At 26.1% G+C, this 16210-nt stretch overlaps 1 protein-coding gene across 1 annotated transcript; it reads left to right on the top strand.

Annotated features, from left to right (window-relative positions):
* Positions 1 to 12798: 12798 nt before the first annotated feature.
* LOC135931631 (BTG family protein-like) lies at positions 12799 to 15130 on the top strand. The gene is made up of 2 exons (XM_065468869.1): positions 12799 to 12862; positions 12905 to 15130. Exon 2 carries the CDS (start codon positions 13028 to 13030, stop codon positions 14564 to 14566), a length of 1539 nt encoding a protein of 512 aa, XP_065324941.1. The 5' UTR covers positions 12799 to 12862; positions 12905 to 13027; the 3' UTR covers positions 14567 to 15130.
* Positions 15131 to 16210: the final 1080 nt, after the last annotated feature.

Here is a 16210-nt window from a genome sequence, read left to right on the forward strand (position 1 = left end):
TCACTTTTTTAATTTATAAATGCTTTTTCCTAAAAAAGTATGAATTATAGTAAATAGTTTTAGTTTAAAAAGATATTAACTTTTACATTCTTTCTTCAAATTAATGTTTAAAATATATGCTTACATTTTTGTGGGACAGGGGCTAGGGAGAGGGCTAAGGAGGATATTTTTTATTAGCTTAAAATATTCACAAAAAGTGATAAATTTCAGAGGAGGGATTTCTCCCCCTCCCCGTTACCATGCCTTTTCTTAGAAATATTTTTAATGTACAAACAAGTTTGAAACAAGTTTAAGAATTTCTTTATAAAAAGTAAGTAGACATATAGTTTATAATCCTCTATATAGAATTGGTTACAAAATATTAGGTTAAATGCCACTTTTTCAGAAATATTTGTCAGTTATAGAATATATTATAGGTAATATTTTAATAAACTTTACTAAACAATGTTTTTATAATAAATATAAGCAACAATTTGTATTCAATTCTTTAACGACATCTATTTACTTTGAATAATAAAAATATTATTAAAAATTAATCATCACATTATTCATCCCACATTTGATATAATCCCTAGACATTTTTTTACCTTTTCTTTCCAATGTGTTTTTAGGAAAGCTATTTTTTCTTCTTTGAAAAACAGTTTTGAGTTAAATTTTTAATACGTTAATATTTTGATATTATTACAAACTACTATTATTTTAAGACATAATATACCATAAGAGGTGGTACGACAATGATATATATAATATTTATTACTTACATAATATTATTGGCTCTTATTTTCTAGTTATTTCTAATATGGCATCCTTACCGTGTAAATAACTCAAAACTTGCATATATTTGCATAATTATTTCTTCAAAAGATTTTTAGTGTTTTTGTTTTATCAATTTATTTAACATAATAAATTCTATGAGTTTACACCGGGAGTGTCAGCTATGACTGCAAATTAACCAGTATCTATTATTTCTGTGGCTGTGTAATTTAAGATTATTACTCCTACTACTGAAAGCATTTGATTACATTATATGGCTTCCATAACATCTAAGATATATAGTTTTATGTATTAAACTAGTCGTTTATTCTTCAAGTTGATTTGGTCAGGCTTACAAAATTTTCCTTATTATCTCATTTTATAAAACCTTTTCTAAAATGGTAAAACACCTTTATATTAATTCCATTACCTTTTGTCAATGTAAGTTGCTGTTGTAGTTAGGAATTTTTACGTTATATATATATAATTATTTATATATTAAAATGTTAATCAATTTAAATTTTTTTAGGTTATGATGTGTTTTGGGTAGTGTTGTTAAATTGCCGGGTCGGGTCGGCTTGGCCGAAAACCCAGCAAGGTTTGAACCGAAAAAACAACCCTAAACCCGAGAAAATCGATTTAGCCATAGATCAGACCCGACCCGACCCATAAGCATGAGCCGACCCATCTGGTCGGCTTGGTGGGTCGACTTGCTGGGTCGACTTGCTGGGTCGACTTGCTGGGTCGACTTGCTGGGTCGACTTGCTGGGTCGACTTGCTGGGTCGACTTGCTGGGTCGACTTGCTGGGTCGACTTGCTGGGTCGACTCTGGGTCGGCCTGCTGGGTTGGCTAACTGGGTCAAAAAATATATATTGAAAATTAAACCAGTTTGTTTTCACCCTGGTTCAATGTTTTTGATATTAGAAAGATGTTCAAAAATCTTTGGTTCTAGTAATAAATTGTCACTGTTATTATATCTTATTCCACGAGGAAAGAATAAATTGTAAATTTTTTTTAAAACATATCTTAAGCCTAGTTAAAAGTTTTAGATACTAGAATGATGTTCTAAAACCTTTGGGACTAGTAATAAATGGACACTGCAATTATATTATACTCCGCGAGGAAACAATAAATGTGAAAATTAAAAAAAAAATTTAGGCCTAGTTTATGGTTTTTGATATTAGAAAGATGTCCTAAAACTTTTGGGTTAGTAATAAATTACTATCATTATATTTTACCCCACGAGGAAAAATAATTATGAAAATTTTTTTAAATTTTGTTTAAGCCTAGTTAAAAGTTTTTGATACTGGAAAGATATCCATAAATTTTGGGTCTAGTAATAAATTGGCACTATTATTATATTTTACTCCTCGAGGAAAAAAATTTATGATTTTTTTTAAGATGTTGTTTTAAGCCTTGTTAAAAGTTTTTTATTTATGGTAAAAACGTGTTCTAAAATATCAAGTCTAATAATAAATTGGGACTGCCATTTTATTGTGTTCCTCGAGGAAAGAAGGAAATTTTTTAAAACGTTGTTTTAAGTTAAGTTAAGCGTTTTTGATACTAAAAAGATGTTCTAATACCTCTGAGTCTAGCAATAAATTGGCACTGCCATTATATTTTACTCCACGAGCAAAAAATAAATGTTAAAATTTTTTAAAAATTTATTTTAAGCGTAGTTTAAAGTTATTTATACTAGAGAGATGTTCTAAAACTTTTGAATATAGTAATAAATTGGTACTTCCACTATATTTTACCACGAGGAACAAAATTATAAAAAAATTTTAAATATTGTCTTAAGCCTAGTTAAAATTTTAATACCAAAAAATGTTCTAAAACTTTTGGGTTTAGTAAAAAATTATCACTGTTATTATAATTTAATCCACGAGGAAAAAATTATGAAAATTTTATAAAACTTTGTTTTTATCCTAGTTAATAGTTTTTAATATTGAAAAGATGTTCAAAACTTTTATGTTTATAAATAAATTTATAGTGCCATTTTTCTAAACTCCATGTGTGAAATGTAAAATGATAAAAAAAAACTATTTCTTTATATTAGAACCCAATAAAAAGTTTCTGATATTATAAAGATTTTGTTAAACCTTTGGAGCATTGATATGGTGTCACTGCCATTATAATTTATTCGACGACGAAAAATTTTATTATAGATCTTTGTTTTAAGTTTATTTATATAAATTTGATATTGGAAAGATGTTTTAAAACTTTTGGGTTCATTAAGTAATTTCTAATTTCATTACTTTTAAACTTTAAGCATAAAAATCTAGAAATAAAATATTATATACTTGTTTTGAGCCGTGCAAAAAGTTTTTGATGTTAGAAAAATATTCTAAGCCTTAGGGTCTAGTAAAATTTTGATAATTATTTTATTCTTTTTTTTTTAACTTGGGTTGAGGGTATAAAATATGAGTAGTATATCATTTAAAACTATTTAGGAGATTAGTAGTTAATAAGAAAAGACGGGACAAGTTCAGACAGGATCCCATTTTTAAATTTACGGCATTCGGATAAATGAATTTTCCCTAATTTTAAAATATGCTAAATTTATTTTATATAATTACTATACATATTTTACATCAAATTTGGAAAATTTGAAACACAAGATTATAATTATTTGATTTAAGATCTTGGAAATAATTTTGAACTATTTTTTATAATTTATGAGTTTTACAAACATTTATTTTATTTACATATTATTTAAATCACGTTGATTCTGCCATAATACGCTAATTTATATGTTCCATTCATTCGTAATATTAGTGTATTTAAATTACATACATGCAATTCTCGGACGTCCATTATTCATTCATATGAAGTTACATCATAAAAATAACAATGTTCCCCTTATATCTGTTAGGTATTGAACCTTACAAATTATTATATTCATAAATATCTATATATATAATGAATAAAAAACTTATTATCAATATCTATAATATGTAATCATAAATCATAATAAATTCCTATTACTACAGGCCTTACCCCATAAATGCTATCTACCACTGCTTCATTATAAATTATAATTTTAAATTGATTGATTTTTTTCTTTAGTAATTGTGTGAATGACTTATCCAAAAGCATAATATTTGTGCTTAAAAATATTATCATAGACAAAATTTTGAAACATTTAGATCTAAAGAGATGCTACTAATTAGGAATTAAATTATTTTTATTTATGAACCCCTCTCCCTTTCTTTTTGAAAATTATAATAACAATTTTTAATATTTAAGATAGCTTTAGAATTATTTATTTATCGTAAATAGGCTCTTTTACATTTTATAAGTAAAAAATTTGCAAATACAAAATATATAAAACGCCACATTTTCAATATCTTTATTATTTTCATAAATAAAAAATAAAAATTTATATTCATAAAATAAATTACATAAAATATTCTTCGCGCAAATTTAAAATGTTAACATCCCACGAATTCACACATAGACATTGTTTCAAAGTTGTCGCTGACATTCGATTGCTTTTCTTAGTAATAGTGGCGCCGGCCCTAGAAAAAATACGTTCGCTGGCTACGGACGTAGATTGTTGGGATAAGTAATCTTTGGCCATAGAGCTTTAGAAAACGTTTCGAGTTTCTACACCACCAATCCACTATATCAACGGATGTTTGAGCTACCGGATCTGCTAGGTATTCTTCGATTTCTTCTGTAGCTAAATTTATTCCTTAATATAAAATATTTAAATTAACTAATTATTATATCGTCGAATCTATTGTAAAACCTTGTAATAAACCTATTTTAAAAATGCTTATTTTGCAACTATATGTTTTATTAATTTTATAAATTCTTAGGACTCTATTTTTTTAAATAAATATTTTTATTAACTCAATAACTTATAAATTTTGTTAAATGTAAGCATAATATTTAAATTTAGTCTCTCCAATTAAGTTTTGAAAATGTTATTTAGGAGGTTTTGTAATGAGTATTCTAAATTAAGTATTTATATTTACCTTCTTAGTTTGTTCAAAATACTAACAGACATTAAATTTTATTCGTTATTTTCCTCTTTTTCGAATTCATATATTGATTTCGATGTATTGTAGTCATCAAATATTCTTTTAAATTTTTAATAATAGCCAAGGTTATTTAGGAAAATTGGTAAAAAGGTTTTTTTGATTCTTGGATCAAGAAATGAGCATGTATAATTTGCAAATGTGGTTAAATATTCGATATAAATATAACATTTTTTCTTCATTTTTTTTGCAGCATTTTTTATTATGCTATTTTTATGTGATTCCGCAAGCGATAACGAATTCACAATATTATCCAGATACAATGGTGACATCCCAATTGAAGATGTTGACGCCGAACTTACTTCGTACGTTATTTTATAGAATGGATATAAAAAGGACTCCATCTCAATCAATAACTTTGCCTCCTCTTGATTCAAATGATCTTTATTGGGTAAACATCTCTTACTTATATTAATGATGGCATCAATATTCTATATTGAAATATGATTATAAACAGATCAAATAATGAAATATTACTTTATTAACAGTAGTTATCAATAAATACATACTGTTCCATCTGGTGGCTATATCAAATGGAATCCTACAACCTCCACTTAAAACCATATATTCTTACATAAATTTTGGATTTTTATGCATTCTGCTAATTAAAATGTGTATTTTTGCAAGATATGTAGTCATGCTATCTAAGCCAACTTGAACGATTATATTAATGATGTGAGCTAAGCATCTGTTATTATTCGCATTGACGTTACCATTATTTTAAAATAATCTACTAACAAATCGGCAGCTACTATTATGTTTGCTGCATTATCATGTGTTATAGATAATATTTTATTTTCTATTTAGAATTTCTCGAGAGTTGATATTATTAACTCAAATATATCTATTCTGGCGTGAGGATGCGGGAACTCTATTGTATCAAGTAAAAAATTTTTGATCTTCCATTCACTATTTATAAAGTAGACGGTTAACGCACAATATGATAACGAATTAAGCCCTGACCAGATATCTGTGGTTAATGACAATTGACAATGTTCCTGATTCAAAATTTTTATTATATTATTCTTGGCACAATTATATATTGTTTCTAGGTGCTTGGTGGCAGTTTGCCTGCACCATATTTTCACATTCTTATTCAAATATTTAAATATGTCTTTAAAAGAATGACTGTCTATCGTATGAAACGCAATATTATTTTTTATCAAATATCTAAGTACTAATTTGTTGCAATAAAGATTTTCATCAGCGGATAATTTACTCGAACCATACAATGTATCTGGTACTTTAACAGATTCTGAGGATAAGGATTCTGGGTGTAGAGATGCAATATGTTTTCGCAAATTGGCTAAAAATATAAATAAACTTTTGACATTAAAACTTCATTATTTTTGCTCAAATAATCATTAATTTTTTTTGTATATCTTATTAGCATAGTTATTAAGGAGCGCCGCTACATTTTTTCAAAAGCACCTGGAGTACCACTCCTTTCTAAAATTGAGGAGTGGGAGCGAGAGCTAGCTCCTTTTAGGGCTGGAATAGAGGAGCGCCACTCCACCGCTCCTTTAAATTTAATGTATAAATTAAATTATTTTATAAATATTAATAATATTTGTTAATTAAAATAAAATTTTATTTAATTTAAATTTATCTATTATTAAATGTTTAGCCGAGTTTTATATTGATTTATCATCTAATCTTTTAAATATTAAACATCATGTTTTTCCTCTTTATATTGAAAATTTTTTGGAAAATCTTGTAAGTCAATATTCATTTTATAGATATAACAACAAAAAATAATTTTAGATATTATGGATTTAGAGATCATAAATGAAGAAATCGAATTTCCATTTCCATCATACAAAAAATATTTTAAACTTCTAAAAGATTTTAATCCAAATGATCAAACAAATTTAAGCAAAATGTCTTTTGTGTTTGAAAACTATTTAATTTTCAAAAGTGAGCAGCTTCAACATCTAAAAGTAAAAAATATTTCTTTTAACAAAATGATTTAGAAAATTTTTTTGGATTCCATAAAATTGACCATCAGGAAGATAATATATTAGACAAATATTTTTTAAATAATGATACCAAAATTACTATTTTTGAGAAATTCCCTTAATTAAAAAATATCTTTATAAAATATAATACCTCGCTTCCCTCTAGTGCTCCTGAGGAGCGCCTATTTAGTATTGCAAAAGAGGTCTTAGGGGAGAGGCATGAATGTTTGTTAGATTCTAATTTAGAAAATTTATTACTTTTAAATGCTAATAAAAGGTTATAAATATTTTGATAGATTTTAATATAAATAAAACTTTTTGATAAAATAATATGATTTTGTTTCGTATATCTTCTAAAAAAATGAAAATCAAAGGAGCGGTTATGGAGTGGCACTCCATTATTTGAAGCGGGAGCTAGCTCCTTTTAAAAATGTAGTAGCGGTAGCGGGAGCTAGCTCCTCTTGAGAAGGTAGAAGCGGGAGCGGGAGCTAGCTACTTTTAAAAAGGAGCGTTAACAACTCTGCTTATTAGTAATGTATTATGATATTCCCGTGCATTTTTAAATAAAAAATATTTAAAAAATTAACACCCTATTTGAAATAAAAGTTAATTATAACACAATATAATACTAAAATTTTGAAATTGCAAAAAACTAAAATCTTGTGTTGTTAAAAAGTGAGTTTTTACTGCTCAGACCTTGAGTCGGAGTCGTAAAAATTGGCTCAGGCTCAAGCCCACTCAGGAGTTGGATCAAGCCGGCACTGGAACTTCTCGAGTGTAATTTTGACCCAAAGTTTATATTTATATTTACTATTTAGAAAGAATATAATAAAATAATCTAGAATTTGTGTACCATGCCAAGCTGCCTCTTATATATATTTTTTTTTGCTTTTAAATTTTTTTTTACATAATAATTTATTTTTTAATATAGAAATTAAAATATAAACAGTAGTTTCTTGACAATCCAATCACTCAAATATTGATGCATCTGCGATTGCGGATTTTTATAAAATAAACATTTTTATTCCCCTTATTGATAAATTTTTATTTCAATTAAAGAAAAGAATATTATTCATATTTTTATATTAAAAAGCTTTTATTTTCTTTAGCCTGTCGAGTCTAACTGTTGATTACTGTTAAACAGTGACACTCATGTATTTTATCTTAACTTTAAAAAATTCTTTTTTTTTTTACATCCTTAAGCTATTTATGGCGTAACTTAATATATTCAAATGTAATAAGAATTGTTTCTTTCTTTTTGTAATATTAAATTTTATATTTTATAAATCAATTTACTTAATAAACTAATGTTCATTTTTTATTTTTAACTTTTAAAAAAAAGATCAATTTATTATAAACTACATTAAATTAAATTGTCAATATATATAGGAAACTATTTTGAATTATGTGATCATTATATTTTTTAAATTTAAATATCAATAAATTGACGTAATATACGTTTATAACATTTGATTTCTGCCTTTAATTTCTGCAACCTTTTCATGGTGGCAGCATATTAAATTAAAATTTTCTAAAATATTAAATATAAATTAACTTCTTAAAATTTTTATAAAATCCAATACTATAAAATAGAAAAATTCAAGGATATTGTAAATTATAAATTATGAAACAGACCTCAAATAATAACGTTAATATTAATATTGAATTTCCAACATACACAGGTAATGGCGATGTTTTTCTAAGTCGTTTCGAAGACATATTCAACGATGCTCAGATCTCTGATATCGAAAAAGCAGGATCCTTCACAAGAAGACTACCAGACGAAGAATACATCAAGCTCAAATCGATATGTTCACCTACCGATTTCATCAATCCATCGATATTGATTGAAAAATTTAGGTTATTACACCCGAGGAAATCTACAAGTTCGAAATTGTTATTATTCAATGCAGCTGTATAAGGTAAAAATGAAAGTTACATCAATTGGGTAAGTAGATTATGTATTTTACAAAATGAATGTTCGTTAAGCGATAGTAGAGTCATTGAAAAAGTAAAAATTTCATCAAATAAAAAAAACGATATAAAACGCAAAATAAATAATATAAAAAATTGTATAAAACGCGACACAAATAATAAAAAAAAAACATTAAAACGCGATTCTTTATACATTCTTACAAATTCAATATTATTTTCTAAATGATGATTATATTCAATTGGATCGATTCTTATATTCAATTGGATCTATTCTTATGATTCCTAATTATTCTTGATTAACTAATAATAATGATAATGATTTGAAAAATAATAAAAAAAAATGATAATAATGACTATGGAAGGTGAACAAAAACAAATAAGCAAAGAGACGAAACGTTAATAACAAACCAACGAGGTGAAAACAAGCCAACGATAAAACGTGACAAAAGCAAGACAACGCTAAAAGATAAAAGCAAAGTGACATATGAAACGATAATAATAGTAAAAAATCAAGAACATCGGGACGATTTTTCGGCACTCAAAGAGACCTAGGCTGGATTTCTTTGGAGGGTGGAATGTTAGAGATGGACAATATTTAGAATCATTAAATTTGTTTTTTATATACATTCATACATTAATTTGTTATTATTATTAAATTAACCATTTTTAGCATTAACATTTTTAGGTTAATTGATTGTGAATTGATATAAATACATGTTAGAAAAATATAAAATTTAGTAATAAAGTAAAAAAACAAAAAAAAAACAATTTTTTAAAGTTAAGATAAAATACATGAGTGTCACTGTTTAACAATTACATTTGAAACACGAGAGGATAGTAAGAAAATCTTTTACGCTGATGCAGTAGTCTCACATATGATAGTTACTTTTTTATATCGAATTTTGGTAAAAAATCTTGACAGAATAGAGTATTCTTTAAAACTAAAAAATGCTATGCAAGCTCTTTCCATGTGTAATTGCACTTTAGATTCCTTGCCTAAAATATCAAAACATTATTAATTATTTTAGCTTCCCTACCAATTCGTATCTTCACTAATGAAAGATCTTTTTCAACTTTAAAAAGGTTAAAAACTTATTTTAGAGATACCACCGGTAAAAAACATTTAAATGTAACCCTATTAAATATTTATAAGGAGATTATTATAGATAAAAATTTGATTCTAAATGAATTATCCAAATCTCAAAGAAAAGTTACCTCATAATCAAATTTTTTCATAAAATGAATTCTTAATTATAACATTTATATAATTTTTGTATTAACTCATAAAATTTATGCATTGACAAATCAAATTCAGTCATTTGACCTGGTCAAACACTCTAAAAAAAATCTGAAGAAAAAAATATTAAAAATATGTTTAAAAAGAGAAAAACGATATAAATACATGTCATCATAATGTATTATTTTTAGGTCCCCGAAGGTGGTGGTGACTAAATTATTTTAAGTGATATTTAATTTCAAGTATAAAGGACATGTTTAATAGTTATATGGTAATCAGTAATTTCCGTAAGAAATAATCAATTCCGTTTGCCAACCATGCCCAATTAAGAGACTACCAATTCCTAGTTTTATTTTTTTTAGAAAGAAATATGATTTGTACGACTTCCGGGGTCGTGGTCGAAAAAAACCAACCATTTAACAACACTAGTTTTGGGGAGTTTTTAAGAAGGAATTTGTTTAAGGTTGTATTTTGTTTATATAAATCTGATTATAATAATAATATTTGAAAAGAAGATTATCGGAAATTAAGTTCAATTTATTATATTGATTCTTTTGTGTATTTTATAGTGCTGTGTATTTTGATATGTAAAATAAATAAAAATTATGATAATATAGCACATCTTTTAACAGTTGCTAAGATTAATTGATTGTTCAAAGTTTGCAAATTTCAATTAAAAAAAACCCGCAAAATAGGGGGTATGGGGGGCTTAGCCTCCAGAATTTTTTTTTAGTTATCACCCTGAAATTGTAGAAGCTAATGTAGTCCTCTGATACATTGTAAATATAGGGGTATTTAATAGGATTTATGTTCTAAAGGATAGCTTGTAAATATCGCCGCCCAAGATGTAGAAATATTTTAAGAGGGGTAGGAATAGGTTTTTAAAGGAGGTTTGAATCCAGTGAACATTCTGCCATGTTACTGTCAGGATACAATTTTATAAATATTTGCCCAACCCTGGGTAGACCATACCATTCCAGACACTTCCATAACACTCAGAGCCAGTAACATAACTATGAGAGAGGAAAACGATGCCGAAATTTCAATTTGAAAAATTTTTCTATTCTTATAATACATATTTAATGCTTATTTTTATGATTTAATTATGAACAATGCTATAATTACAAATTAAATTATTAGCATATATTAAATACTTCCATATTTGTGATATCAAATAACTACTTTAAAAAAAACTATAATTTATATAAATTTTCAAGTATTATAAGCACGTGATCATTTTCCATTTTATTTAATGTTTTATAATTCATTTCAAGTAAACAGTTGGGTGGAAGATAAATAATTTAGAAAATTTATAAGTTGAAATTATGATACATTATACTTTGTTCAGTAGATATTTTTTAAATAAAATTCGAAAGTTAACTACAATAAATCATATATTAAAATCTCCTGATTCATTCATTAAAAATAAAGTTGAGTTAACAGGTTGGATAAAATCTGTAAGGGAAGGCAAAAATTATAGCTTTGTTGATCTTCAAGATATGTCTACAAATGAGAAATTACAAATTGTTATAGATCATAAACAATTACCAACACCATCTTATCCATATGGAACCTTGGTTAAAATCATTGGCCATGTTATACAAAGTCCAACTAAAGGTCAATATGTTGAAATATCATGTAAAGAAATAGATATAAAAATTATTAAGGTTTCTGACCCATTAACATATCCAATTAAACACAATCAAATTCATTCTTTAGAATATATTCGACAATATCCTCATCTTCGATCAGGACATGGTGGATTTGCATCAATTCTAAAAATTAGGAATATGACTTGTTCTTATCTATCAGATTTTTTTAATACAAAAAATTTTCTAAATGTTCATACCCCTATTATAACTACTAACAATTGTGAAGGTTCTAATCAATCTTTTCAAATTTATCACAATTACAATAATTTATCACCAAATGATAATTTTTTTAGAAATTCAACATATTTAACTGTCTCAGCTCAATTACACCTTGAATCTATTGCAGCTAAGTTGGGAAATGTATATACAATTGGCCCTGTATTTAGAGCAGAAAATTCAAATACTAGGTTTCATTTAGCTGAATTTTGGATGCTTGAAGTAGAAATGCCCTTTATTTATGATGTGAATTCAATTTGCATTATTGTCGAAGAATGTATCAAAGGCCTATATAATTATTTAGCAAATTCACCTGATTTTTTAAAATATTTTGAAATAATAGCCAAAAATAACAATAAAAATATTGATTTTGAGGTTGGTCACAAAAAGATCCTTTGTAAAGACCTATTTGTCAAAATGTTATATAGTGAAGCTTCACAAATTTTATTGTTAAACAATGAAAAATTTAGACCAAAATTTATTGAAGGTGAAAATTTTTCAAAAGAACATGAAGCATTTATTGTTAAATATTGTAATGATATGCCAGTTTTCATATTAGATTTTCCTGTTAAATTAAAACCATTTTATATGAAAAAAAATGAAAATAATAATGCTGCTTGCTTAGACCTTCTTTTTCCTATAGTAGGAGAAATCTGTGGGGGAAGCCTAAGAGAAGACGATTATGACATATTGCTTAATAAACTTAGATCAAACAAGACATTTGAGTCATTAAAATGGTATTTAGATATGAGAAAATATGGATTTCCACCAATGGGTGGATTTGGAATTGGCCTTGAGCGATTACTTATGCATATTTTACATATAGAAAATATTCGCGATGTTTCTCCTTTTCCAAGATGGCATCAAAACTGCAAATTATAATATTTTATTAATCAAGCTTCATTGCTTACGTGTGATTTGATTAAAAATTAAAATTCCAATAAAAAAATACGTCATAATAAAATAAATAATTCTTTGTTAATGACGTAAAATCGCCATTTTTGATGCGCATGCGTATAGTAACTTTAATATAATAACCTGTTCTTTGAAAATTTTTTGTGAAGGTATAATATTTTTATAAATATTGTTTAATTTTTATATTTTAGCTTTGTAAAATCATCCAAACTGAATAAAAATTATAGGAAAGATTGAAGTTTATATATGCTTCAATTCTCACACCAAAAAAATAGTCATTACAAAAAAATCCATTACCATCTCTATCGCCAAAAATGCTCAGTGAAATACAAATCGCTTTAGAATTTTTAATTTCATTCCTTCACAATAAATTACCAAGATACAAAGTTTTAAAATTTAGTGAAAAACTTCAAAATCGTTTAATATCAAGATTTGATGGTCATTGGTATCCTGAAAATTCATCTAAAGGATCAGCTTTCCGCTGTATAACAATTGGCAATAGTAAAATTGACGAAGTTGTACGTGAAGCAGCATTGGATGCAGACATTGATATTAACACTTTGAAATCTGCCTTTTCCTGTGATTTAAGTGTTTGGGTGGATCCAAATGAAGTTTCTTATCGTACTGGAGAAAATGGATCAATTAAAATCCTTTATAATTTAAATAATTTTACACCACTACCAACAATTAGTTACAATCAAAATAAATTTTATAATCCTTCCACACATTATTACAATGACACTCATGGTCAACAATCTACGGGTAGTGACAATTTTTCTCCATTTTCAGACAGTGTTTTGATTTCTTCATCAAATCAAGAACAGGCAAACACCTTCTATAACATATATGATTCACCAAATTATTTTGATGAAACAACTTTGAATTACTTTGATAATGATAATGACGAAACATATGTTTATGACAAACCTGACTTTATATCTAACAATAAGCAGCATGAAAAACAAAATATAAGTCCCAATTCTATGCTCAATCTAAGTATCACTTCACATTTTACCTCAAATTACACTGAACCTACACTTTCTTACATTAACAATTATTCTCCTGAATACAATGACATATCTAATCATAGCCGACCCCCTACTGCATCTCCTACATATTTATTTAAAAACCAATATAACTATAATTTCTCAAAAGATCATTCCTTTTCTAATTCAGGTAGTCAATATATTGCATTAACACCACCACCTTCATTTCCTCATCAATATCCTTCAAATACACATTTTAATCAGCCAAATAATTCTCATTTTAATAAACTAAACTATAAATTTATGTCAACTTCATCAAAATATCAGTATCAATCTCAAAATTACAGGAAGAAAATGGGAAATAACAGTATTAACTTTTATAAAGGAACATCATCACCATATTATCAACAATTTCCAATTAATCCTAAATTAAATTCTAATACATCTAATTCTTCAATGGGGAATATTAGAAGAGGTCTTAATTTTTCACCAAACCAAACTCAATCTATTTATCCTGCTTCAAATTTTGTAAATGAAGAAAATTTTAATGTTGCTACTGAATTATATGAAAGTCCATTAAATTCTAACACCTACAAGAATGAGAATTATCAAATTCCACTAAGTGAAGATAATTTACATGCTATTGAAAATGATTACAATGGTGAATTTTATAGAAATTCCAATTTTTTAAATAATATGAATTCACCTTATAATGAAAAAGATAATCAGACCTGCAATTTTTTACCACTAAATGTAATGAGTGAAAAGGTGAATACATTTAATACAACAACTTCAACTGATAATAACTTATTAAACAACATTGATGTCATGACAAATAATCTTCAACATTTACTAGTTGCCAATTGATTATATTTTCTACAGATGTGTTATAATATAAAAATTCTCATTTTGCTAGTATTTAACTAATATTTAAAATTATCTTTTTATGCAATCTTTTTTTACTATAGATAAGACAATGTCATTTCTTCACTCATTTTCTCTTTTAATTTTGGTCTGTGATTCATTATGCAATTTTATTTCATAATCTATTTTTATTTAAATAATTGATATCAAAACATAATATATTTAAATTTATAGATATAAATTATGATTATGTATGTCTAATTTTTAACCAATTGAGATTATTAATTGAATTGCCCTCTATAACTCATTGTTTAAAATATATAAATCGTTTTTTAATTTATTAGATTCAATATTTTATATCAAAAATAATTTATTTTGATAATATTTATATACATGTTTTAAATTACATATAATTAAATAATTGTGGAAAATAACAAAAATATTAAAGGAAGATTGTGCAATGGTGATGATCAACCTGATCTCTTATATGATGTATTTTTAATTGTCATTTAGGAATTTATTGTAATTTTCCTATTTATTTATTTATAGATATAGTTATAAAAATAAAATTACAATTATACATTTTGGAGTTAAATCATTGATTGTATAAAAGCTTTGTTTGTTGAGACACTGTTAATATAGGAGGCATACCCACCCAGGATTTTATGATTAATTTTGGAGGAAAAGGTTTTGTCTCAAACTCTTCTTGGCATTTGGCTGGTTATTTGTGGTAAATTATGGATTTGTTTAAAATATTTCTTATATGTTCTATTAGTTTGTTTTATTTTGCTTAATCTTTCATTATTAGAAACACTAAGATCTGTACTTATGAAAGAGTGTCTTAATTTAGTAGCCAGTATTTAATTAGTATGTGTTACTTGAGAAATTTTGGTTTAGGAATTTTAAACTATTTAGTGGAAATTTTAATAGAAACTAATTGGAACCTATTTCCTTAGACTCCGAGCCAGTCCTTCCAAAATTATCCTGAGTTGGATTGTCCATAAATCAATGCTGTATTCTCAAAATGTCCAGCTAAACAATTTTTGTTGCCTGATTTGGTTTCATAGCCCCAAATTTTAGTTGGCATAAGACAACGAAAAATATTGAAGCACTAGTAGCAATCGTAGTAACATTTTGAAAATTTTATAACAAAATTATTAGTGTTATTAAAGCAACTAGTTACATTTTTGCAAAAAAATAACTCATTACATTCTAGTTGTATCTTTTGGAATGTAACTGCTAAAAGTAACTAGTTACATTTTTGGAAAAATAACTGAATTCTAGTTATTTTGGAATGTAACTGCTAAAAGTAACTATTTACTGATTAAAATGCAAATATTTTCAAAAAATTAATCTTATTTAATATATAATAAAATAAATTAAGCTTATTAATTTAAAATTTTGATTATCTGCCTTTATGCTGACGTTTTATATAGTTAATATTAGTGCTGTAAACGTTACTACAAAAAAGAAACGCGTTAATCGTTACATCTGTAAAAAGGAACGCGTTACCGTTACTCGTTACTTTTCAAAAAAGGAACGCGCGTTACCGACTTTTTAAAAATGTAACGGGCTACTCGTTACTTGAAAAAATTAAATACATATACAAAAATAATATTTATTTTTTTCCAACAATATATAATAAAA

Source organism: Gordionus sp. m RMFG-2023, chromosome 1 (genome assembly GCF_954871325.1).
Source record: "Gordionus sp. m RMFG-2023 chromosome 1, tfGorSpeb1-WG-v2, whole genome shotgun sequence".
NCBI lineage: Eukaryota > Metazoa > Nematomorpha > Gordioida > Chordodea > Parachordodidae > Gordionus > Gordionus sp. m RMFG-2023.